This window comes from Argentina silus, assembly GCF_951799395.1.
Source record: "Argentina silus genome assembly, chromosome: X".
In the NCBI taxonomy this organism is placed as follows: Eukaryota; Metazoa; Chordata; class Actinopteri; order Argentiniformes; family Argentinidae; genus Argentina; species Argentina silus.
In genome coordinates this window covers 42,692,540-42,720,124 of record NC_139653.1, presented here as the reverse complement: position 1 = coordinate 42,720,124, position 27,585 = coordinate 42,692,540, and the positions used below count along the sequence as shown (strand labels likewise).

At 45.9% G+C, this 27,585-nt stretch overlaps 1 protein-coding gene across 1 annotated transcript; it reads left to right on the top strand.

Moving 5' to 3' along the window:
• Positions 1–870: 870 nt before the first annotated feature.
• On the top strand, positions 871–26,548 carry pcnx2 (pecanex 2; the record flags this gene model as incomplete). Its single annotated transcript, XM_083694738.1, has 37 exons — positions 871–1,023; positions 3,699–3,901; positions 4,211–4,328; positions 4,608–4,644; positions 5,127–5,407; positions 5,762–6,092; positions 6,443–7,024; positions 7,195–7,339; positions 7,648–7,790; positions 7,929–8,007; positions 8,168–8,303; positions 10,314–10,456; positions 11,280–11,433; positions 11,663–11,695; positions 11,977–12,148; positions 12,361–12,471; positions 12,808–12,899; positions 13,714–13,823; positions 14,006–14,117; positions 14,430–14,522; positions 15,235–15,385; positions 15,862–16,003; positions 16,846–17,023; positions 18,082–18,190; positions 18,654–18,783; positions 19,475–19,533; positions 19,805–20,020; positions 20,489–20,742; positions 20,965–21,198; positions 21,334–21,437; positions 22,131–22,275; positions 22,847–23,077; positions 23,302–23,576; positions 24,728–24,900; positions 25,245–25,423; positions 25,852–26,115; positions 26,327–26,548. The coding sequence occupies 37 exons, from the start codon at positions 871–873 to the stop codon at positions 26,546–26,548; spliced, it is 6,294 nt and encodes a 2,097-aa protein (XP_083550864.1).
• Positions 26,549–27,585: the final 1,037 nt, after the last annotated feature.

Sequence of the window (27,585 nt, the reverse complement as noted above, 5' to 3'; positions counted from 1 at the left end):
CCCGTCTGATCGCTTGGAACTCCAGTGCTTTGTACGAGCCGCAGATTGGTGGCTGGGCCCCATGTGACATGCGTCCCAGAGGAAAACAAGGAGAGGAGCAGTGGGGAGGAGCTACCATTGGAACTCTAGAGCAATGCGCGCCTTTAGTGGAAGTATCAAAGCCTCTCGGAATATGGCAAAAAAAAGGACTGGGCAGTCTGAAAAAAATGCACACACACACTCATTTTTCCACATTCCCACACATTGTCCACATTCCAATGGGTTAATTGATTCATTAATTAGGCATTTTATTGGATTAATCTCAAAGCACATAGAACTGAGTGCATTTAAACAAATAGAATACCCATGTCTCTACAATCAAATGTTTTTGTGAATGAATAAATTAAATACATAGGCCTAAGCTATCGATGATATTGCATTGTAGCATATGTGCGCCTTTGCTTTCACAATGTTTTCTCCCATAGGAAATTAATAAAATAATTGAGAATTGAAATCGTTTTATTCAATGTCAATAACCGCTTGAGCCATTCTTATGTTACCGCATGAGGAGGTGTGTGGCTATGTGATGCAGCACTGAGGAACTAGACAAGAGGAGGGAGGGAGGAGAGGAGGAGAGAGAGGGAGGAGAGGGTATTCACAGACCTGCGCATCTGGACCGACGGACGAGACGAAGACAGGGAGACATGAAGAAGACCGCATTAGCCGCGATGGATGACCTGACATTCGGAGGGAACGATGCAGCGAAAACGCGAGGAATAGCTTGAAAGCCAGTGGAGTTTCAACATGGTGGCGTAGTGTTTGGGCTAAGATATGTAGTTCTATTCGTACATCGTGTTACATTGTAGCATCCATTGCGGACGAGGAGAGAGGATGGGATCGCAGGTGGTACAGACTTTGCGCCAGGGGGTTTGGGCATCATTGACGGGGGGATGGTACCATGATCCTGACCAAAACAAATTCAACAACTCATGTCACCTCTATTTGTGGATATTCCTCCTCATGTTGCCTCTATCACTGCATTTGGTGAGTGTGAACATGAACGAGAGTATATTGTGCATAACGGTGTTATAATGCACCGTAGCCTCCATCATGAACCGTCTTTGTCATTGTCACACAGTTCTTTGGGATTAACATTTCATTTGACTCAGGCTTTATTTTGAGCGTATTTGGAAATGGACATGGAAATGTCGCTGTTCATCCTTTAATTGTAGAGGAAGCGATTTATATTGTCGCATTTTTTCTCTGCATGCTGTTCGGTGAAGGAACGCATGGCTGCCACACAGATGATAGCACGTACAGTAGAAGCCAAGACAAGCATTTCAGCATATGTGTGTATACACAAACAGACGCGACGCAGCTACCTCTCTCTCTCCTCCAGACATACAGCACTCATCATTTGCATGTTAATTGCAGCCTATTTCCAACATACGTCATTAGACTATGATGTAAATGGCTCTTTTTGATTTGGTCAATATAGGCAACACTCCACTGACTCCAGATGTTATGGCCTCTTAATGTAGACCTACTATTTCCATAATAGTGTCAGCATATTCTCTCTATAAGATGATTATGTCACTTATAAGGGCCTATGCCAGGCTAGGCTATTATTATATATCTTAACCTCCTATTAGATAATAGCCTTCTATAATTCATGATCTATACAAACAATGATAGGCGTGACTAGTGACTAACTATTCAAAAATATTAATGAAAGACTTTACTTAAAATGTTACAATCATTGTAATAAACAACTGATTACAGCTCTTAAACTAGGTGGGTCCCCTAAATAGAGTCAAGACATTTCCTGATTGAGTATACAGTACGAAGGCACACCTTCCCACACCAAAGAGCAAAAGCGTATTTTGCAAATAGCCTTAGGATGAAGGGCTGTGTGGGTTAAAATCGATTAACATTATATCTTGGACCATACTGTCAACATTTAAGCCAAAATTTAATATAAAGAATCACATATCGATATTGTATCTTTAGAACTTAAAAATACATTTTAAAGCCACAATCTGTAATTCATGAAGCCATTTTGGATATACAAATGTATGACATATAGCCACTGATAGAACTTATATTAAGAACATGTCTCAATATCTTAATATAACTCTTATCCTATCATAATCCAAAATATAAGGCTGTTTCACTCCTATGTTAACAGCAGAAATGCACATAAACACTACAGATTCAAAGATATGTTTAAAACTCCCATGTTAATGTGATAGACTGTCAGTCCTTGTTGTTGTTAATGTGATAGACTGTCAGTCCTTGTTGTTGTTAATGTGATAGACTGTCAGTCCTTGTTGTTGTTAATGTGATAGACTGTCAGTCCTTGCATTCAGAGTTCTGTCTATTAATTTTAGAGTGGTAGCATGTACAGTATCCAACCTCATCACCCACGTGTGTGTGTGTGTGTGTGTGTGTCTGTGCGTGTTTTATACATTATATTGTTATTACATTATCAGTTGTTACAAGGCTCTACCTAACGTTTACGTTGTTTTATAATTTGATTGAAAAAAAATCAAGCAGCTTATGTTGTATGAACTGCTCTAAGGACAATAGCAGGCAGGTGATGTTAAACTAGTCTAGACTTAATGGGGCAGTTCCATCATGATCTAATGGTACCCTGCATAAATAAAGGTTTAAAAATAATATTGTCCCATTAACCCATTTCAAGCAGATTAGTTTTGCCTTCTTTTTCAGATTATTTCATTCACAGAATCTTTTATAGTATCACGATTGACTGCATGTCCAATCTCATGTTTACTCATATATATATAAAATAGAAATGAGACAAAAATATCTGATTAATTAATTGTTTTATACGAGTATCACCTCCATCAGATGGTTTGCCAGCATACAGTAATATCTATCCCAATATAGCAGCTGAAGTGTTGGTAAAGGTGTGATGTAGATAACAGCAAAGCTTTTGATTTTCATCTCTGCATGAAAATCACAGACTGTGAGATGATGGAAAAGAGATCTAGAATTAAGGCTACATTTATCTCCTAGGTGAAGAGTTCTGTCTCACACTTAAGGAGAAGTCTATTACCTCCTGTATGAATCTATGGGGATTAAATGTGAAAGAGTGGATGTCAGGGTGAAAGAGGCAGGCAGGGCCAACAGTTCAGTGTCATGCTGTTGTCAGGGTGCTGTAAGGAGTGACTCACACATCCTTATACATTTCAGTAACCTCTCATTAGATAATGAAGGCAGGTGGGCTCCATTGTTCAGCCAGGCAATGGATACGCAGGGATGGCTATAGGAGTCTACTAAAGGTGTCAAGAGACCTCCAAAAATAGAACAAAAAAGCAATCCTTCAATTTGAATTCATTCAAAGGCCTGTTTGGACCTGGATTAAGCTTAGTTCTAGACTTAAAAACAACACAGGTGTGATTTGCTTTATTTTTTACAACCCTAAATGTTTTTTTTTTTTCATGTTTATTTCAGGAAGCATAATTGCTGTCTTTTTGTGAGATGTAAAGGGTATGTGTGTGTGTGTGTGTGTGTGTGTGTGTGTGTGTGTGTGTGTGTGTGTGTGTGTGTGTGTGTGTGTGTGTGCGTGCGTGCGTGCGTGCCTGCGTGCCTGCGCGCGTGTGTGTGCGTGCATGTGTGTTTGTTCTCTCTTGTCACCATATTCTGGGATGTGATAGAAGTGTGTGTGTGTGTGTGTTCTGTTCCCCTCTCTCCAGGCTCTACCACCCACCACCATGGCCCTCAGTATCTACTGCACCTCAGTCACCATCTTTTTCATCCTCATCAAGATGGCAAACTACCGCCTCCATATGATGTTTGACAAAGGTGACGTAGTGCCCCAGAGCAGTCTCTCTGACGTCAGCAAAGGAGCAGAGAAGAAGAGTAACGCCTCTGATTCATGTCTTCCAGCCAGTCTAAGGTGAGACACTGAAGTGGTGAGGACGTTGAGAAGGAGGGTTTTCTGGTCCTAGAGTATACCCACTCCTGGACTAGAAATTTAGAATCTCCTTTGAACATGGTCTTTAGGCCAGAATTAGGTTTAATTTCCCGGACACAGATTAGGCCTAGTTCTAGACTCAAAAACATCCTCAATGGAGATTTTCCATTGAAAGTGTGATTTAGTCTAGGACTAGGCTTAAATGCCCCACAGAAGTTTAGAGTAGTGCTTTTCTGAACTCCTACATAGATAACTATAACCTCATAATATTGTCTCTTTCTCCCCAAATAGGAAAAGCAGTACTGTCCCAGACAGTGTTGCCATGACAATGTTGACCAGAAACAGGCCGAGTCCAGTGATTCAAGTCACAGTGAAGCAGACAGAGACAGACTCGGGACTGATAGGAGTGGTTAGTACACACACACACACACACACACACACACACACACACACACACACACACACACACACACACACACACACACACACACACACACACACACACACACACCTACTTATCCAAATGCTTTAGAAATGCATTCTGCTACCACTGTCCTACACATTTATTAAGAAGCATTTTATGTCACAGTTTTGAGTTAATGAGCACAATTCCGTTTTTTTTATCTATACTTCTGCTCTTGATCATCCATCATCCATCATCCATCCATCTCTCCCATCTCCCATACAGGAGTGCCCAAAGACAGAAGACTTAAACAATACTGAAGGTACTTTTAGTTTTTTGGTTTTAACCTCATTAGGATTAAATGGGGTTTTTTATGATCTCAAACCACACTGTTTTTCTGTTAATGCATTGTATTGATTTAGTGATTCATTGTCAGATGGCTTCCAGTAAAATTGATGATCTCACATTGTCTCAATGTGATGTCACTGCTGTTAAGAAGATTACTAACATTATTATTATTAAACCTTTATTTACACAGGACCAAGGTGTCTTTTTCAGAAGAGCCCTGTCTACTTGAGATGTCTTTGGGAACAACACATATAATTATGTTGCTGTTACATTAATAGTCCCTATTACAATTGCGCGATAACAAAAACTACTCAATATAGTGTTATAACTAGAGTAATTACAGTGTTATCACACAGTTATGACAACAACTTAATGTAACTTAGCAGTTATTAGTTTTATGTTTTATTAAAACTAATGTAGATATGATGGTTGTAACAGTAGCCATCTCTCCCCCAGGCCAGAGTGAGGTTGTCCAAGAGGAGAGGCCCAGAGAGAGCCTTCAGCTTGAGGATGAGCTCTCTCCTGAGGACCTGTCCAGCCCCAACCCTGACCAGGCGGCCCCCCTGCTAAGGGGCGAACAGAGGCCAGGCTCGGGGCCCGACAGGCAGGCAGCAGACGATGGCCTTCCCCCCTTCCAGGGCATCGAGCAGGACAGCGGGGAGGGAGACGTCTCCCAGCAGGAAAGACAGAAACAGCCTCCTGACTCCAACAACAACTCACTGGAGGCCATAGAGGAGCATGCAGAAGGAGGAGGGATGGTAGGTAGCCTGGAGGTTAGATGTTAGAGGCGTGCCGGTCAACTAAGGGATGCTGGTTTGAGGGAGGGAGGAAGGGAGAGGAGGGCCAGGGGGAGGAAAGCGTAGGAGGAGGGAGGGAGGAAGGGGGAGGAGGGCTGGGTGGGCTGGGTGCTGGGATGGGTGTTACTGGGCTGGGTGCCAATGGGGGGGGGGGGCGTCTGGGAGGGCTTTGAGTGGTGAAATGTTTTTCTACTGCCTCCATAGATGGACAGATAAAGTTGTATTGTATTGAATTGAATTGAATTGTATGATATTGCCTTCTATTCTATTCTATTCTATTCTACTCTATTGTAGGACAGAGACCCTTTCTCTCCTCCTGCTGGAGATGACCAGCCAGAGGAGACCTACTGCTCAGATGAGATCGCGGTAGTTCTGGTGGATAACTCCGGGCCGGCGTCTGTACGTCTGGACGACAGCGAGACGGTCAAGATCATCATCACCATGAGCTGTGATGCCCAGACAGCCGCCGAGCTGGAGGAGTCGGTCAAACAGAGCATCCTCGAGTCCGCACATGCTCAGATGGGTCTGGAACGTCACGGAGGTGCCCAGGGAGACTGCCTGGTTAAAATCCCTGTCATCACCTTCGACTCCCCTGAGGATGACGAGCAGACTCCAGAGGAGGAAGGTAGGAGCGGCTCACAGGGAGAGGATGAGAGGCACACACACCATAGATGTTTTTAAATCTAAATCTAAATCTAAACACATACCTTTTTAGCCTGGCTGGCCTACATACACTGATTTTATTGTTGGTTTTTGTAGATCATATTTTAAATGTTCCTAATATTTATATTAAATATAAATATAAATACAAATAGAATTTATATCATGTCTTGTAGCTTATTTCAAACTTTCTTGTATATTTTCTCTGTCAACATCTTTTATGTCTATACACTTTTATGATGTGTGTAAAGTGTTAACTATTTCAAATGCACTTTCAATAAAATTTGACGTGATTTAAAGGGAAGTCCGTGTCAGAAGCTGACCCCACCCAGCAGCAGCAGCAGCAGCAGCCACCAACCCTAGATGTGCAGCTGTCTAAAGACCTGGCGAGCTCCGACTCCGCTGCTCTGGACTCTCGAGACTTAGAACTCAACGACCAGGACCTAGAACACCTCAGCCCTCAGCTAACCAATGACAACAGCCCCCTGGGATACCCCAGCCCCCAGCTGACCAATGACAACAGCTCCTCCGGCATCGACGTCCACTCCCACCAGGACGAGAACGACCCTCCGGAACTCAACATGGACTCTGAAGGGTTTCTTCGTATCCCGCCAGCACACAGCCGGTACGGCCCCGGGGGGAGGACCCATGTCCGAGGGTTGAGCATGGACAGTGGGAAGGATGCCGTCCTCATCGCCGACCGCTCACAGAACAAACAGCAGACCATGACGTCATCCAAGTCGGACCTGGAGGCTAAAGAAGGGCAGATCCCCAACGAGTCCAACTTTGTGGAGTTTGTGTCTATGCTAGAGTCCATCAACAGCACCAGGGTGGGAGGGGCAGATCCAGCAGAGGGGGAGGGGCCAGAGGTGGAGGAGGACAGAGGCATAGAGGAAGGTGGGTCTGCAATGCGTGGTTAGAATAGAATATTATAGAAACAAATAATGTTGCTAGGCCATGTGATGACACTGTACAGTATGTAGACTGAATTATGTATGTATTGGGAACACACACAAACGTTTTAGTGAACGTAAAAAAATAAGGTTTTTCTCTCCTTTCATTTCCAGAGGACTTGACTGCTACAGTGCAGCCTGAAGAGAACACAGAGACTGAGAGCCAGCAGGAGAGACCCAATCCTCCCAACAGCCTGGCTACTACAGATACACTGCACACCATCCCAGAGACACTCATCCCCATCGTCTCTCCAGACAGGTACGCCACTCTCTGAAGGGGTTACTCTGTTCTGCTTTCCAGTTTAGAGATTTACTGTACGTGATCGTCACATTCATCTTAGTTTTTACTTCCCTGAGATATCCATAGTTAATATTCTTTTTTGCTGGACCTAGATTAAGACTAGTCTTGGACTAAAGATTAGGAGCTCTATTGAAAATGTGATCTAATCCAGGAGTTGTTGTTTTTTTAATCTATGTTCTATATACTGGCCCATTGTGAAAATGAAGCAATGTATTGGCCATGCATCCTGTGGTATGCTAGTGTGGATATTGTGTGTCTTCCTACAGTCCCCAGACAGACAGAGACAAGGACCCAGACTACGACTCCCTGCCGTCCCAGACCTCCCAGTCAGAGAGCTCCATGCTGCAGGTCATCTGTAGGCCAGAGGCCACCAACAAGGAGGACGCATACACCTTCCATACAGTCCACAGTAAGTCTACACACACACGCACGCACGCACGCACGCACGCACGCACACACGCACGCACACACACACACACACTCACACACACAGTCCGAAGTACTTTAAGACATTTCACACTAAAATATTCTCAATTCTCACTTCCAGGAGACAGACCTCGTAAACTGTATGCTGAGAGAGCCCTGAACCTACCGCTGGGGGCAGAGCTTATCACTGGCAACATGTGGTAAAGCACATAAATTACTCTCATGCTGTACCACAGTCATCATGTCTTTCTTTCCATATCCAATTGTTATTGTAAGATACGTTGCTGATGGCAGATATTATTTAAAACCTGTTTTTAATATCTTAATGTTGTTTACTATGTCATCCATGTGCCCATGCAGTGACCTCCTCTCTACCTCCTCCAACTCTGAGTGCCAGGATGCCCTGGTGGGCGGGCACTCTGACTGCCCCTTTCAACGACGCATCATCCCCGCACACAGGCTCCGCCCGCGCAGAACACACCCTGAGATCTTTCAGGTGACCAGAACCTCCCTCTCCTTTCCCCCTTTTCTAACCCTCCCCCCACCCCATAAACCCCTAGTCCCCCCCGCTCCCACCCCTTCCTCCCAATACTCTCCCTTTTTCCTTGTCCCCCCTCCTCCCTCCTTTCCTGGGTGACCAGACCCCTTCTCTCCTCCCCCTGCTCCATCACCTTTTCCACCTATCCCTCCTTACCCTCTTCTCCCCCATTCCCTCCATCAGTTAGGCATCTTCCAAGTGACTATCCCTCCCTTCTCCCTTTCCCCTTTCCCCTCCCTTCTCCACCTTCCTCCATTCCCACCACCCCCACCCCACCCGAACCATACACCCCTCTCCCTTTGAGACAACAGGCAGAGGCAGCCAAGCTCTCCCTCCCCTCCCCTTCCTCCCCCCGGCCCTCCTCCTACCCCTTCCTCCCCCCGGCCCTCCTCCCCCTTTCTCCCTTCCTCCTCCTACCCCTTCTTCCCTCCCTCCTCCTACCCCTTCCTCCCCCCGGCCCTTCTCCCCCTTCCTCCCCCCGGCCCTCCTCCTACCCCTTCCTCCCTCTCTCCTTCTAACCCTTCCTCCCCCACCCAGCCATAAACCAGACAGCTAGCTGATGCAACCAAGGCCATGCTGAGGCTAGCTCTGACTCAGTCCTGCAGATCACAGCAGTGCCCATTCATCATTCACAGCCTAGTAAATATGGGAGCTGACTGAGCAGGGAAACTGTCTGGCTGTCTGGCCCAGTCATAACTCAGATACAGCCCAGCCTGCATCCCTGTCTGTCAGTAGCTAAATCATAGTCTACTGTATGGTTGACAGCAAACACCAGGCCTTAGTCGTGTTAAGTCAGGCTAACTAATGGCTGGCTTCTAAGGGATAGACCACTACTGCTAAAGGTGGTGTGGGGGGGGGGTCACTTGAGCGTGGTCTGAGGTATAGTTCCGGGGGCGGTAGGGGCACCTGAGGTGCTGTCAGTTGAACAGTCTTATGGCCTGTTGAGGGAGAGATTATTATCCTGGCACCAGTCCGACAGGACTCTTACCTCATCCCTGTAGGCTGACTCATCGTTGTTCATCAGCAAACTTGATGATGGAGTTGTGCGTGGCCACAAAGTCGTGGGTGAACAGGAGTACAGCAGGGAATTGAGCACCTGGGGGTCTGCCCATCAGGAAGTCCAGGATCCAAGTGATGAGCTTGGAGGGGACTATGGTGTTGAATGCTGAACTGTAGTTAATGAAATGCATTCTCATGTAGGTGTCTTTCTTGTCCAAGTTGGATAGGGCAGTGTACAGGGTGAAAGCAATGGCGTCATCTGTGGATCTGTTGGGGCGGTATGCAAATTGAAGTGGTTCAGTGTGGCAGGTAGTGAGGAATTGATGTGGGACTTAACCAAGCACTTCATGATGACAGACGTGAGTGCAGCAGGGCAATAGTCATTAAGGCAGGTTACCTTGGTCTATTTGGGAACTGGAACGATTGTGGTCACCTTAATATATACCATTCAGCTGACGCTTTTATCCAAATTAACTTACATTGGAGTGAGTGTATACATTTTTCAGTATATATGGTCCCAGCAGGAATTGAACCCACAACCTAAGCGTTGTTAGTACCATGCTCTACCAACTGAGCCACAGAGGACCACAGGCAGACCCCCACCTTAAAACAGGTGGGGATTACAGACTGCGACAGGGAGAGGTTAAATATGTCCGTGAAGACATCTGCCAGCTCGTCAGCGCATGCTCTTAGGACGTGGCCTGGGATGCCGTCTGGGCTGACTGCTTTGCGGATGTTGACACACTTGAAAGCCTCACGTCAGCCGCAGTGATCGATAGCACGCTTTCCTCGTGAGCAGCATGAGCCTTTATGGGGGGCTCTGTGTTATTTCAAACTTGTCCCTGTATTGCTTTTTAGCGTCTCTGATAGCTTTTCGTAAACTATGTAATAACATGTAATTGCAATATTATAACACAGTGTATAAGAGGATCTTGATGTTAACTGATACCAAAAGCTTTGTTTTGTCAGGAGGAGGATTCTATAGACGAGTCATCAGAGACCTCGACCCAGGAGAAGCCGTCTCGTAAACTTTACTACAAACTCAAGCTGTTCCCTGGGAAATGGATCAACATCCTGTATGACAGACTTACCCTGCTGGCCCTGTTGGACAGGTAACACTGTCGTCTCCTAGTCACGGGAGGCTGGTGGAGGTAGAAATCAGAGGACAGGCTCATAGTAATGCATGGAATGGAATGACGAATGGCATCAAAAACGTATTCCATTCCATGTATTACAATGAGCCGTCCTCCAATTTTTGCCTCCACCAGCCTCCCCTGCTCATAGTCATTATCTGTCCCACGTCATTAAGCACCTCACAGTGACCCCTAGCCCCTATCCCCTAGACCAGCAGCTGTTTTTCAAATTGCTGTCCCCAGAGAAAATCTAACTAACCTGTATGATTTGATAAATAAGATGTTTTTTATCTTATTGTTTATTGTTTATTGTTATTGTTTCTATTTAGTATGAAGGCAAACAATGTTAGTGTATTGCACTTGTAGCCTATATTGCAGTGTTTTGGGGTTTGAATCCAACCAATAAGAGTATCTTTTTGGCGATTTTAATACACTGGGAAGTCATTATTATGTGTTGGCATAGCTTGCAATTAAGTTGTTGTGATCAATTTGGGGTCGCAAGACAAAACAGTTTGGGAACCCCTGCCATAGACACTTCCATAGATTTGAGAAGATTGGATATATTGGATAGGTGACAGCTCCATATAACCTTCTTAGACTAGATTTTCACCATATTGCTTCCTCCCATCTGATCTTCTCAGATCAACAATAGGTCTTTAGCCCTAGGCTGTACTATAGGTTCTAGGGGTAGAACCGGAACTGATCCTCTCAGATCTATAATAGTTATGTAGCCTTAGGGTGTACGGTAGGTTCTAGGGGTAGAAATGGAACTGAGCCTTGCTGATGCTTTTTCCCCCCTCAGGAACCAGGATGTAGTGGAGAACATGGTGGCAGTATTCCTGGCATTCCTGGTAGCATTCCTGGGATTCATCCTCCTCAACCACGGATGTTTCAAAGACATCTGGGTCTTTCAATTCTGCCTGGTCATTGCCAGCTGCCAGTACTCCCTGTTAAAGGTAGGACAGGCAGTTCATTCAGCTGTAAAACCACATGTAATGTGGTGTGTCAATATGGTTATGCCAATCATAACATTGACTTAATCTGCGTTGTCATGTTGTTGTTATGACATTGTGGTGTGTTTGGTGCATGTTGATAATCATGTTATATCCTAACAACGCAAGTTTCTATGATTTTCACATTGATAAACAACTTTTAATGTCAAATTTGTTGTTGTTTACATTACAGAGTGTCCAGCCTGATGCAGCCTCACCAACACATGTAAGTCCATATAGACTATGATATATTGTACGGCCCACTCCACATAAACCAGTTGTATGGCCCACTCCAGCAAAGTATGTTTAAAAATCATACATATTATTAATATGTATGACTTCATTGATCACACTGTTCCAAGGTGTTGTCAGAAGTAGAGGGTTTTCTTATTTACCATTCTCAAGGTGTTAGGGTTAGGGTTAGGGTTAGGGTTAGGGTTAGGGTTAGGGTCAGAAGTAGAGGGTTTTCTTATTTACCATTCTCTTGCCTCTCACTGTGTTGTCCAGGGCCATAACCAGCTGGTGGCATACAGCAGGGCAGCGTACTTCTGTATCTTCTGTGGTCTGATCTGGATTCTAGAGCAGGTTCTGAGGAGACCAGACCTGCCTGTCTCCACCGTCTACGGCATCACCATCGTCATCTCTGACGCCCTTAAGTTCCTCAGAGACATCTTAGTGGGTAAGACATACTGTATAGGGCTCTTAAAGCATTCACCAGCTCTTTTGATTCTAAAGTGAAAGTATTATTGTTACTTAAGTGAATGTATTCTTGTCACTAAAGTGAATGTTTTCCACAAAGACAGATGATTGACAAATGATTCATAGGCTTTATCCAGTGTTTTCCTGTAACATACTCTAATTACAATTATTGTTATATTCTATATTTGACAGGTTTCACCTACTGTTTCCCTATAACGTTTCTCGTGGGCCTGTTCCCCCAAATCAACACCTTCGTCATCTACCTGCTTGAACAGATAGACATGCATTTCTTTGGTGGGACAGGTGTGTACGGGAGCACTCTCCACTGTTCTGTTTGACCTTTAAACTATTATACCTGAGGTAGTTCAGTGAATTATTCTCCTATGATGATGAGTCATTTAGACTTAAGATTAGCAGGCTAATACAGTCTTGTGGCTCACACATAACCTGGGTTTGAACCCAGTCAATTAGACTATCATGAATGCATATCACACAAGTTGTATCACCCTCACCCTGATGCCAACGTGTCTTCAAATTGTGTGTGTGTGTGTGTGTTGAGGGTTTGGGCTAAATAAAAAGAAACATGTCTGTTTTCCTTGGCAATTAACAAAACAGTAATCTTCTTTTTATTTTCCTCAGCTGCTACTGGCCTCCACTCAGCGGTTTACAGCATCCTACGCAGTCTAACCGCCTTGTCTCTCCTCTACGGATTCTGCTTCGGAGCTCTGAAGGTAGGGCTTGAGTCATCATTGAGTCAAGTGAGTGTGTGTGTGTGTGTGTGTGTGTGTGTGTGTGTGTGTGTGTGTGTGTGCGTGTGTGTGTGTGTGTGTGTGTGTGTGTGTGTGTGTGTGTGTGTGTGTGTGTGTGTGTGTGTGTGTATGTGTGTGTGTGTGTGTGTGTGTGTGTGATTACGTGAAGGATGTGTTTTGTACTGCAACAGAGCTGAGTGGTGTAGCTGCGAAGGGCCTGTGTATCCAAGCATGAGAAATGTAATGGGGTTTTCAGCTGCTTGTCCCTCCAATGGGGTTTTCGGCTGCCTGTCCCTCCAATGCTCCAGACTATAGTAAAAGCCCTGACTTTGTTTGCCTGCTGGATGCTGTTTTAGTATTCCACACTGCTGCTTGTAAGAGAGGGGGTAGTGGAAGTCCTGATTTATACTATAAATAGCCGGAGAAAGCTTGCTCTGTAGAAATATAGTGTTTGTATTTGTCCTCACAGGTGACATGACAGAAGGAGAATTGATTTTCAGTTTTATTTGGTTATAATTATCTATCATAGAGAATTGTTGGGGTGCAATATTTTAAATTATATTTTGTTCTGCCTAGGTTTTAAAATAAGATAAACTTGCATAGCGTCTGTTTCCACAGAGATTTGCTTTGAGCCTTTTAAAGACAGGAAGAAACATTACCCCCCCTTCTCTCTTTCTCTCTCTCTGTCCTTTTTTCTCTCTTTCTCTATCCCTCCCTCCTCTCTCTCTCTCTCTCTCTCTCTCTCGCTCTCTCTCTCTTCCTCTCCTCCACCCCCCTCCTCCCTCTCTCTCTACAGGAGCCTTGGGATGAGCAGCATACCCCAGCCTTGTTCTCTGGGTTCTGTGGTCTTCTAGTGGTCCTCTCCTACCATCTGAGCAGACAGAGCAGTGACCCCTCGGTCCTCATGTAAGCTGTGTGTTCTACTGTACATCTCATTATGGTTACTTACCATACACATGCTGACTGTATGAGGTAGAATTGATGTCAATTTCATTTCAATTGTCCTCTGTAAGTGCACCATTGCAATGGATCTGGAATTGGGTTGTTGGTGCTAAGGTTAGAGTTTCTCTCCGTGTTGTCCTCCCCAGGTCACTGATCAAGTCCAAGCTGATGCCTGTCCTCATAGACAATGAGGAAGAGGAGGATGAAGATTCCTCAGACATCAAAGACCCTCTCCCTGAGAAGCTGAGGACCTCAGTGGTAAGGCACAAGACTGCTGCAGAATAGGGAACAGCTCAGTGGATGCTATCTGATGTGTTTCTCTTGAACTCTCCCCTTCTCTACTTGAACTGTACTCTTGATAGAGAAAGAGAGAGAGAGAGAGAGAGAGCGAGTGATGGAGTGATAGAGAGAGAGAGAGAGAGAGAGAGCAAGTGAGCGATAGACAGAGAGAGAAAATAAAACATTATTTTGCAATCATCTATTACTAATCTGGTGATGATGAATCAGTGATGATGAAATATAATTGATTAAATTACAGTGAACGTATTTTATTTTCTTCTTCATTTGCAGAAGGAGATTCTAGTCTCAGATCTTGTGGTCTGCACACTTGCCTACATTCTAACCTTTGCTATCACTGCAAGCACTGTTTTCCTGTCCCTACGGGTGAGTTACCTCCAAATGGATCCCCTAATAAACTCTGTGGTAATTTAATCAATAAATAATTATTGTAATGTCATATAATGGGATAACTGCATCTGATGGCTATTCAATTTTAATCAATTAATGGGTATTCAATCAAACTGAAGGAGTATTACATTTTGGGTTTCCCATCCACTTTACCTTTTTACGTAGTTGTACTTACAGCCTACTTGTCTGTCTGTACTGTAAATAAATCAAACAAAGTAAAGCAACCCTCCAACCTGTTGGTATTCAACCAGGAACGGACTGGGACAACAAAACAGCCCTGGGCTTTCAACCGAGGGGTTGGAGGGTGGGGGGCTGTGCGAAGCCCACAGATCTTTTTGCTCTCTGGCTTGCTGCCCACAGATACCTGGCCCATCCACCACCCCCACCTGCCCACATATCAACCGGCCCACCGGGAATTCTCCTAGTGCTCCAGATGGCCAGTCCACTACTGTATTCAACCAAACTGATGGATAATCAATAAAGGGATACGATTATCACTGTCCCTCTACCCTCTCCCCTGTCCCCTGTCCCTCCACAGCTGATAGGATAAAGATAAGATCATATTATAGATATCATAAGATAAGGTTACAGGATAAATACCCGCCTTCCCCTTGTTCTGAGACGCATTGGCAGACCTTCAACTTATTGTTATTCAATTAAACTGTTCCTATCCCCTGTCCCTTCCCAGCCATTCGTCACCATCGTGCTGTATGCCCTTGCGGGGACTGTAGGGTTCGTCACCCACTACCTGATCCCTCAGTTACGCAAACACCACCCCTGGCTCTGGATATCACACCCGGTCCTGAAGAGCAAGGAGTACTCTCAGTTTGAACCCAGAGGTTAGTACTGAACTGATGTCTTATGGCCCAGTCCCAAATCAACTCCTAGTCCCTATACCCTACTACAACAGGTCCTGAAGAGCAAGGAGTACTCTCAGTTTGAACCCAGAGGTTAGTACTGAACTGCTGTTTTATGGCCCAGTCCCAAATCAACTCCTAGTCCCTATACCCTACTACACCTGGTCCTGAAGAGCAAGGAGTACTCTCAGTTTGAACCCAGAGGTCAATGCTACTGTCTTACGGCCCAGTCCCAAATCAACCCCTAGTCCCTACCCTACCCTACCCTGTACACATGGCACTTGTGGAGATCTGAGAGGATTAGATTAGTGGTAATGGTAATAGCTTCACCTTGCCCTCTCACAGACTTGATGGGTTTTTTGCCATGTGAGACAATGAATTGACTGCAATTAATTGTTACAATGTGTTCATCATCATCAATCTAATTGAGGTGTACTGTACTGTATGTCCTGTTTCAGAGGATGCTCAGTTGATGTGGTACGAGCGTCTGTACGTGGGCCTGCTGTGTTTCGAGAAGTACGTTGTGTACCCAGCCATCATTCTGAGCGCGCTCACTAACGACGGCTTCTCTCTTAGCCACCGCAAGAAGCTGGGCATCCAGTGAGTAGCTTCCTGTCTACTACAGATGAATAATGAACAGCCATCTCCACTCCCTTCCCTCCACTCCCTTCCCTCCCTCCTTCCTTCCCTCCCTTCCCTCCCTCCCTCCCTCCCTCCTCTCCCTTCCCTCCACTCCCTCTCTTCCCTCCCTCCCTCCCTCCCTCCCTCCTCTCCCTCCCTCCCTCCCTCCCTCCCTCCCTCCCTTCCCTCCCTCCCTCCCCTCCCTCCCTCCTCTCCCTCTCTTCCCTCGTCCTCTGGGGGCCCCTCATTCTGCACCTACTGTAAATCATAGATCCATGACGTTTAGTCTCCAATTCAATCAATTGCAGATAACAGATAACACATAATCCACATAATAACACAATATCGTGACTCTTACTCTGCAATCATTATGTGTGGATGGATGCGCGTCCTCAACCAAACTATGTCTACTGTGTTTATTTAAGCGTCTTACACCTTTCATGGGGCCCAACCCATATGGGCTTATAAAACACAGTTAATACAAACTGTACACTTGTGAGCATAGGCATACATTATAAAGTAACATTTAAAATTGAACATGCTATCCACAAGACAAGAAATGTATGCTATCCTGGGAACCTGCTATCTGCATGCAATTGATTGATTTGGGGCCTCAGTCCCTCACCTCATGCATACAGACATACTGTACAGTCAGTCTGCATGCACCTAGCTAGGGAGAAAGTCTGACATGTTCGGTAACACAGTATAGTCGCCAACCCCCCCCCCCCCCCCCCCCCCCCATCCCATCACCTCTCTGCTTTGCTCGTTGCGGTGTCTCTGCTGTGCTCCTGAGTAGCTCAGGCGTCTGTGTCTCGCTCCAGCTGTGATGTCTTCTTGATGACAGTTGCTGGGCTGAAGCTCCTCCGCGCCTCCTTCTGCAACCCCAGCTTCCAGTTCGTCACCCTCATCTTCACAATCGTCTTCTTCCAGTTCGACTGCAGCAGGGCCTCCGAGACCTTCCTGCTCGACCTCTTTATCATGTCCATCCTCTTCCACAAGGTCAGTCAGGGGCCAGGGACACAAACACACACACACACACACACACACACACACACACGCATACTCATACACACGCACACACACACACACACACATACACATACACATACACACGCACACACACACATACACACATACTCATACACACCATGCACACACACACACACACACACACACACACACACACGTACTCTTACACATGCACACACACTGACACACACGCACGGATGCACACGTACACGCACACACACACACGCACACACACACACACAAACACACACACACACACACACACACACATTCCTCCAATAAAGTGTAGGAGGATCGGTCTGAGACGTCACCAGAGACCGGTACACACACACTCCTCCAACATTAAACCTCCTCATTATGATAAGATATGATGCTATTACTGTACAGCTATCACTGCTGCAGCCCCCACAGCTGATTAAGCATGTATAGTAGCATTGTTGGGGACTGTGTGACAGGGCCAACACCTGACAGCTGTCCTGTCCTGTGTGTAGCTTTTCGCTCTCTGATGATGTAGACCAGGGGAGGCTGGTGGAGGTAGAAATTGGAGGACAGAGTTCTCAGAGTTCTGCCTCCACCAGCCTCCACCAGCCTCCACTGCAGTTATCTGAGATACTGTAGACAGCTTCACAACATAAAACAGATTTCTGCCTCCACCAGCCGCCCTTGATCTAGACTATATTTTTAGGAGCTGTAAAAATAACTGCCTCTATTGGCTTTCAGTAACTCAAAAAAGAGTCGAGTTTCATCTTGCAATTTAATATTCATGGTTTATTTTTAAGTGTCTTGAAAAACTTTGCTTCCATAGTCATGTGTTTTTTTTAATTTATTTATTTTTCTCTTCCTTTGGTGCCACTGTATTTCTCTTCAGTCTTTCAGTGACTGATAACAGGTCTTGGGTTCAGCAGGTGTTGTGTTTGGGTCATTGTTTCAGTAAGCACTCTGTGTCTGAACACTTTTGCACAAAGCTTCATACAAATGTGATTGGTTGATTTGATTGATCGATTGACTGATTCATTGTTTGTCTCCAGCTCAGGGATCTGCTCCATAAGCTCCACTTCATCATGGTCTACATCGCCCCCTGGCAGATCGCCTGGGGTAGCGCCTTTCACGCCTTTGCTCAGCCCTTTGCTGTGCCTCGTATCCTAATAAACTAAGGAAAGACTTGAATAAAACAGACCTACACAGGATAAGCTAAGGAAAGGATACGGAATCCTGTCTTGGATGTGTTCATTGTTTCCTGGACCTAGATTAAACCAAGTCCTGGTCCAAATACTTTCAATGGAGACTTCATTGAAAATGCTTTCTATTCCAGTAGTAAGCCTAATCTGGGTCTGGGAATCCAGCTCTTGTAGTGATATATCCTGCTCAGGGGAGGCTAGTGGAGGTAGAAATCGGAGGACGGGCTCATTGTAATGCATGGAATGGAATGAGGAATGGTATCAAACACACAATACTATTCCTCATTCCATTCCATGCATTACGGTGAGCCCATCTTCCAATTTCTACCTCCACCAGCCTCCACTGATCTCCATATACAGTTTTATATCTGTGGGTGTTTCCCTGGTTGTGTGGTTGGTTTCTCCTTCACCAGTCAGCTCAGACTCAGCCATGTTGCTGCTGCAGACGTTCATCACCACCCTGTTCTACACACCCCTCAGCCCTTTCCTGGGCAGCGCCATCTTCATCACCTCCTACCCACGCCCCGTCAAGTTCTGGGAGAGGAACTACAAGTAAGGGGGGGGGGGGGGCGTGGTGGGAGAGGGGACAGAGAGAGAGAGAGAGAGAGAGAGAGAGAGAGAGAGAGAGAGAGAGAGAGAGAGAGAAAGTGAAAGCACCATCAAATATAAATCCACCCCTTTAAGCACTGGAGTGTATCAGCCGGCTCCCTTGGGTTTTCACTTTGAGAGATGAGATGTGGGAAAGATCCATTAATGGGGGGGGGGGGGTTTCTACTCACTTTGAGTCAGTAATCAGAACATTGTATAAGGTCTGTGTCAATTATCATTTGTTCATTTGACAACAGTTTATTAACAGTCACATACAGTGCCCTGCATAAGTAATGAAATAGATACATATATACATAGATACTGTAGATGGATGGACTCCCTGTAAGGACATGTCTGTCTCAGAGATGATGTCATTCACATAAGTGATCTAGTGGGGCAAGCAGAGAAAGAATATTCTCCAGCCTCTGAGTTATTGATGAGGATTTCTATAACTATTTTAAGACACTATTCTAAGACATTGATGTTGTTCTAAAAATAAATCAGAATTCTCTCCATATTGTATGTTGCATTGTCCCTATATAATAGAGGCTGGTGGAGGTAGAAATCTGAGGACGGGCTCATTGTAATGCATTCTACCTCCACAGCCTCCCTTGCTCTTATTATATCAATGAATAAAACATCCTTCCCTGTGCAGCACCAAGCGCATTGACAACTCCAACAGCAGACTGGTCTCCCAGGTTGATAAAGAAACAGGTGATCACATTCATTGATTCACTATTGATTGAGATGTGTTCTGTTCAGTATAAGATAAATGCTGTTGTGTTTATATCAATGCCGTTCAGTTCAGTGGAAGCCGGTGGAGGTAGAAATCGGAGGACGGGCTCATTGTGTTTGGATAGAATTCCTTATTCCATTCCATGCATTATAATGTGCCTGTCCTCTGATTTCTACCTCCACCAGCATCCCCTGGTTTATATCCATGCCGTTCAGTGTATTTAAGTCTCTCTCTCTTGTTCTCCTCTAGGCTGCGATGACAACAACCTGAACTCTATCTTCTATGAGTACCTGACGCGGTCACTGCAGCATTCCTTGTGTGGAGACCTGATGTTGGGCCGCTGGGGGAACTACAGCTCTGGCGACTGTTTCATCCTGGCGTCCGACTACCTCAACGCCTTCGTTCATCTCATAGAGATCGGCAACGGCCTGGTCACCTTCCAGCTCCGAGGACTGGAGTTCAGAGGTCAGACAGGATTCATACCCAGCAACACAATATGGGGCACACACACACTGCACACACACACCAGTTCGACTGCAGCAGGGCCTCCGAGACCTTCCTGCTTGACCTCTTTATCATGTCCATCCTCTTCCACAATGTCACACACACACACACACACACACACACACACACACACACACACACACACACACACACACACACAGCTATGCTATTGAACATCCTACTTAGAGAATAATTAGCTCCACTGCTGAATGTACTTTCATCTAAAAATGCATTAGTCTTAAAAGGTTTTTAACCATAAAATTATGTTCAATTGGTCATAATCAACTCAAGAATTAATAATAACTGTAGCTTTTCAACCAAGGTTAATAAGCTGGTCTCGGCTCCCCTTTCTCCTCTCTCCCTCTCCTCTCTCTCCTCTCTCTCTCCCTCTCTCTCCCTCTCTCCTCTCTCATCCCTCTCTCCCCACAGGTACATACTGCCAGCAGAGGGAGGTAGAGGCCATCACAGAGGGGGTGGAGGAGGACGATGCGTGTTGTTGCTGTGAGCCTGGTCACCTGCCTCACATCCTGTCCTGCAACGCTGCCTTCAACCTGCGCTGGCTGGCCTGGGAGGTCACCACTACCAAGTACCTGCTGGAGGGATACAGCATCAGTGAGAACAACGCAGCCACTATGCTGCAAGTCTACGACCTCCGCAAACTACTCATCACTTACTACCTGAAGGTAACACTACTCATCACTTACTACCTGAACATAGTAAACTGGAGATAGTTTACTGTACTGTATACTCACACATATTACTACTCATACTTACTACAGTCTTACTTATTGTTTTTTGTGTGTTTTTTCTCTCCTTCCCTCCCCTCCCCTCCCCCCCCTTCTCCTCTCCTCTCCTCCCCTCCCCTCCTCTCCCCTCCCTTCTCTCATCCTCTCCTCCCCCTATAGAGCATCATCTACTACCTGATCCAATCTCCTAAGCTGCAGACGTGGATGAAGGACGCCTCCATTCAGGAGGCTCTGCTGTCCTACACCAAGTGGCACCACATAGAGAGAGACCCGGCCGTCTTCAGTGTGAAGATAGATGAGGACTATGTTCACTGTCTCCAGGGAGTCACCAGGGCCAGCTTCTGTAACGTCTATCTGGAGTGGATCCAGTACTGCGCTAACAAGATAGAGGAGGTGGGTGGACAGGAGGGATGGATGGATGGAGGGGTGGATGGATGGATGGATGGATGGATGGATGGATGGATGGATGGATGGATGGATGGATGGATGGATAGATAGATCTAACATTTGTCCCCTGTGTGTGTCCAGCCAGTGGACTGTGATGAAGACTCTCCCCTGGTCACTCTGTGCTACGCCCTGTCTGTCCTGGGGCGGAGGTCATTAGGGACAGCCTCTCACAACATGTCCAACAGGTAAACACTCTCAAAACATGTCCAACAGGTAAACAGTCTCACAACATGTCCAACAGGTAAACAGTCTCACAACATGTCCAACAGATAAACAGTCTCACAACATGTCCAACAGGTAAACAGTCTCACAACATGTCCAACAGGTAAACAGTCTCACAACATGTCCAACAGGTAAACAGTCTCACAACATGTCCAACAGATAAACAGTCTCACAACATGTCCAACAGATAAACAGTCTCACAACATGTCCAACAGGTAAACACATTGCACAATCTATTCCTGTTATATGCAAAACCTTGTAACAATGGGCACTAAGCCAGAACACAAACATATTGTGAGCTTTAAAACAGGATGTTCTATAATTGGGACATAAATATTATTATAGAGTATGCATTTATCCAATGTTAATTAATCAGGAGTCAACTGTATGACATGGAGAGTAATGATTACACCTACGCATCCACACAATAGTACGAGTAAATACTGAGCTGTAGTTTTATAGAGATTCCATTAGGGGGCAGTTGGAGCTCACTCTATTTCCCCAAGTAAACCATGGTACCAAAATGTAAATTGTAACTTTCTATTGCTGTTGTTTGATGAAAACCCTGAGAAAAACCCTAACCCTTTCTGTCTCTCTCTCTCTCTCCCTCTCTCTCTCTCTCTCTCTCTCTCTCTCGCCCTCTCTCTGTCTGTCAGTCTGGAGTCGTTCCTTTATGGATTCAACACGTTGTTTAAAGGAGACTTCCGTATCGCCACAAAGGATGAGTGGGTGTTTGCTGACATGGACCTTCTGCAGAAGGTGGTTGCTCCAGGAGTCAGGATGAGTCTCAAACTACACCAGGTAAACAGAACTTTGTCATTTTAGATAGCATTTCCTTACACTCTCCTTTTCATATATCCCTTTTGTATCTATGAAAACCCATTTAGGCATATAATTAGTATGTGTGTAGCAGAGAAGATTTGGTATCACGCTCTTGTGATGAGTAGCCTTGCTTGAGACTTGTAAGCCCAAGTGTAGCCCTCGAACCACAAGGATAAACCTCCTGGTTTAATGTTAGACACTTGGGTCATCCACACCGGAGGACCCAGATGGAGCCCCACCAGCAGGGGAGGCTGGTGGAGGTAGAAATTGGAGGACAGGCTCATTGTGATGCATGGATAGAAATGAGGAATGGTATCAAACACGTGGAGGTAGAAATTGGAGGACAGGCTCATTGTAATGCATGGAATGTATGATACCATTCCTCATTCCCTTCCATGCATTACATTGAGCTTGTCCTCCAATTGCTACCTCCACCAGCCTCCCCTGCTGGTGAGGCTCCATCTGGTCCTCCAGTGTGGATGACCCAAGTGTCTAACATTAAACCATCAGACCAGTTACATGTGGTCTGTATTATTATTATTATTCTCAGGACCACTTCACATGTCTGGAGGAGACTGAGGAGCCGTCTATCCTGTATGAAGCCATCACTAACTACAAGACCAGCCTGGTGATCTGTCACGAGAGTGACCCTGCGTGGAGGAAGGCCGTCCTGTCCAGCAGAGACACACTGCTCACGCTCAGACACATGGTCGACGACGGGACAGACGAATACAAGATCATCATGCTCTACAAACGTCACCTCTCCTTCAAGGTCATCAAGGTACAGTACAATACAGTACAGTAGGGGTGTGTGTGTGTGTGTGTGTGTGTGTGTGTGTGTGTGTGTGCGTGTGTGTGCGTGAGTGCGTGTGTGCGTGATTAGTATGTTTTGTTGATTATATACAGTATAATCGCAGTTAAGAGATTAAGACTGTATACAGTTATCAGTAATATCTTTCTCCTTCTCGCCTTCTCCTCCACCCCTTCCCTTCCTCCCCTCCCCAGATCAATAAAGAGTGTGTGAGGGGTTTGTGGGCGGGGCAGCAACAGGAACTGGTGTTCTTGCGTAACCGTAACCCTGAGCGTGGAAGCATCCAGAACTCCAAACAGGCCCTGCGGAACATGATCAACTCGTCATGTGATCAGCCGCTGGGCTACCCCATGTACGTGTCCCCTCTCACCACGTCCTACATGGGGACCCACAAGACGCTACGCAGCATCTGGGGTGGACCCTTCAGCCTGGACACCATACGCAGCTGGCTCTGCTCCAAGTGGCTACGGTAAGTGGCTGAAGAATGGGAATAGGGGAAGGGTGAGACAGAGGAAGACAGGGATGAGACAGATTGAGACAGAGAGACACTCACTACGTTTCCATGCACAATATTTGGCCATTTAGAATGAATTCATTCTGAACAAACATTCCAAAATAACTGTTTATATGATTGCAAATTCAAGTGGTGCTTTGGAACTAACTGTTTACATGTCCTAACATGTAATCTGAATAAAGTCGTTTCTGACTTGCCCCACAGCACTGGTTTGTCCCACGGCACAAATGGCCAATATGTTTTTCACATTATTTGCGCAGACACAACAGTCTTTATTTATTAAATGAATATTAGTAGCACCAGGCCCTTCGGTCTCGACACCATAGCACCTGGCTCTGGTGAGTTAGTTGCTGGCTGGAGGATGGAGACAGGGGGAGCCAAAGAGAGACTTGCAGGCTTACAGTAGGGCTTTAAATCACTGCACACTTGGGGGGGTTTAGAATTGTGATCATGCAGCAGTAGCCTTTCTGCTGTGACAGAACCTCTGCATCCTCCATACAGGCCCGTAGGGCTGGGACTTGTTCATATAGCATCCTGCCTGATCTGATCTGCTTGTTAGCAGATAGCTGTTCAGCTAATGGGCTTTGCATGTATGAGGCAGGGGAAGCAGTTGGAGGTAGAAATCGGAGGACGGGCTCATTGTAATGCATGAAACGGAATAAGGAATGGTATCAATGGTGTGTTTGATACCATTTCTCACACGTGTTTGATACCTCATTCCATTCCATGCATTATAATGTGCCCATCCTTCGATGTCTACCTCCTCCAGCCTCCCCTGGTATGAGGGTGTGTGTTTACTTTAAGGCTCTGTTGCACTCTGTAAACCTCTTAGGCTGCCCTTTCATTTCAGATTAGATTAGATTAGATTTGTAAACCCTGATTCATTGACCTTAAAAAAAACCTTGAGAGTAAAATGGGTTATCTCAATTTCATTAGACTAGCCAAAGTGCAAAAAGAAAAAAATGCTTAGTCAGCTTGAAGACTGTAGATGTCTCTTCCTTGGATTAATGTGTGTGTGTGTGTGTGTGTGTGTGTGTGTGTGTGTATGTGTGGGTGTCTGTGTGTGTGTGTGCGTGTGCGTGTGTGTGTGCGTGTCCATGTTCCAGAGTGCGTAAGGACAACCTGACCAGCTGTAACAGTGGGGTAAACATGGAGGATGTAGACTGTGCAGGCGGCTCCTCGTCTCTCAGTCAGAACCACAACTCCATCACGTCTCAGAGTCTCAGTCTGTACCAGGCCAGACCCAGGACCTCCCAGACCAACAGGCAGCACAACGCAGGTACAGTAACACACAGTCCTATACTAGACACGCATATTCTATATTCTATATTCAATATTTTATATTCCAGTCGCACAACACATACTGTACAATTGTTTTTTGGTCTCAGTCTAAAACAGTCTATCATGAGTAGTCTCATCATGAAAGTTTTGGCAGAGTAGCCCGAGTATAACTGCTAAAGCTTTATACGCTTGGGGCTTTATTCCTTTTTGGGTGTTATTCCTTTGGGCTTTATTCCAAAGTTTTGGTCCACTTATCGTGTTTGTTTAATCAAATTTTTATGACTGCGTGTGTTCAGCTAGGAGAGCCATATTGAGTTACTGACTGTGTTTGTGTATACCCAGCCAGGAGAGAGTACAGGAGCCGGTCAGTCCAGCCACAGAGCCAACGCCCCCCCGTCACCAGCCAATCAGGGCCCATCCTGGACAGCGGGCAGGTGTCAGGCTCCGCCCATGGGCTGGTCCAGCGTCTGTCCAACAGCCAGCTATCCTTCAACACTTCCATCGCATCCATCTTCTCACAGGTATCCTCATCCCTTCCTTTCTTCATCCCCTCCCCCCCTCCGTCCTCCCCTCCTTCCCTCCAACCCATGTCCCTCCCTCTCCTGCCAGCCCTGTATCATACTGTAACCTGCATGTGCAAATATTGATGTTTAAGCACTTTTCCTATTCGTCATATTATAATGTAATTCTAATAGCTATTGATACTATTCATCACATGGGGGGGAAGTCTTTGGACAATTGTGACAAAAGTGCTTTTCGTGGTTTGTTTGCGAATTCTTCTTGCTAATACCTTCCCCTGATAACGTACACTTACCCTAACCACTTCAAAGCTATTCCTAACCCTAACCCTAACCACTCACAGTTAATGCCCAGGCCCAAGAATTCTCTACCACAGAGAACAATGAACTTTTCTGTTCTGTTCTGTTCTCTAATCTTTTCTATTCTCCAGGTGCCACGTCTCTCCACGGCGGGCCAGCTGAGCTCCACCTTGCAGGCTGCGGCAGGGGGCGTTCCCGGACACCACCGCTCCAGCCAGGTGTCCTCCTCCAGCTCCACCCTCAGTCTGCTGTTTGGGAAGAGGAGCTTCTCCAGCGGTCTGGTCATCTCAGGCCTGTCGGCTGCAGAGGGGGGCAACACCACAGACACACAGTCTTCCAGTAGTGTCAACATCGCCATAGGACCCTCCTGCAGGTCCAGCAGTAGAGCCACACAGGTAGGGGCAAAGGCTGCAACACATCACACACACACGCACACACACGCAAGCACGCACGCACGCACGGACATGCACGCATGCACACACACACACACATACACACGCATGCATACACACACACGCACGCACACACACACACACACACACACACACACAATAACATTCAGAGCCACTAACCAAACTCATCTCCTCTATCTCCCATCTCCTATAGTGGACATCGGAGGCCTATGAGAGTATAGAAGCCACCTACTCCAATGTGGCTACAGGCCCTAAAGACAACACTGGGTCTGGTGACAGACAGACACCCAGTGGTGACAGACAGACTCCGTCTGGGGACCGTGGCTACAGCTACACCACCCAGGGTGGAGTGGAGAAGAGTCAGGAGGACTCAGCTTCCACGACACAGGAACACCCAGATCAAAAGACTGTATGAGTGTGTAACGGAGGTGGTTCGGACACCATGCTCGCGTGATGAAGACGTTGCCTGAGACCTGAACACTTGCCTTCAAGCTCCCCGGGGTAATGCCTATAGGCTTTAGCTCAGTGGGCTATGGCGGTGATAGCACCAACACCTGCCTCACTCTCACTCACACTCTCTCCACACCACACGTCCGCATGGTACAGCCCCAGTCTTCTGAATGTAAACGTCTACGCCATTTGATCCAGTGATGAAATAAACAGAGACTTTTTAAACAAGACCAACTCCTGCACCGTTCTTTCTACAGAAAGCCTAAAGGGGTGACAGACAGACAGACAGACAGACAAAGGGGGGAGTGAATGAACTGTATGGGTAGCAGTGGAGGCTGGCGGAGTCAGAAATCGGTGGACAGCCTCATTGTAATGCATGGAATAGAATGAGGAATTCCATTCCATGCATTACAACAAGCCTGTCCTCCAATTTCTGCCTCCACTAGCCTCCCCTGGTAGATAAAGTATGTGGTCATAGTGTCATACTAAACCACGAACACTAACAGATCCAACACATTCAGATGTCTGAAAAGCTGGTGTGTCCAGTCATGTCCAGGGTGTGGTTGGCTCGCTAGGGTTATGCCTTGAACACAGCAAACTATGTTATCCGTTAATTATGGATTGAACCAACGGTTTCTCTATGAGAGTCATCCATTGACGGACGTGTCTGTGTCCGTTTCATACGTTTTGGCAATTTTTTACGTCCGGTTAGCGAATTAGAAACAAGGTTTCATATCGAGTTTCTAGGTTGCATTGTTCAGTTGGTAGATTGTTTCAAAAGTCACGCCCAAATTCCACCAATCAAATCAAATAGTGATTTCATTCACATACATTTTTATACATTTTCTGATAGTTTGGTGTGACCCACGTTCGAATACAGAGACACTTTGTTGGAGTACCACAGGTAGAACACTGGTCTGGAGGAGAGGAGAGCTGCAGACAATGGGCTGATGATGTTCATTTGATGCACTCACCATGATGCACTCAGTGTTCCAATAAAAA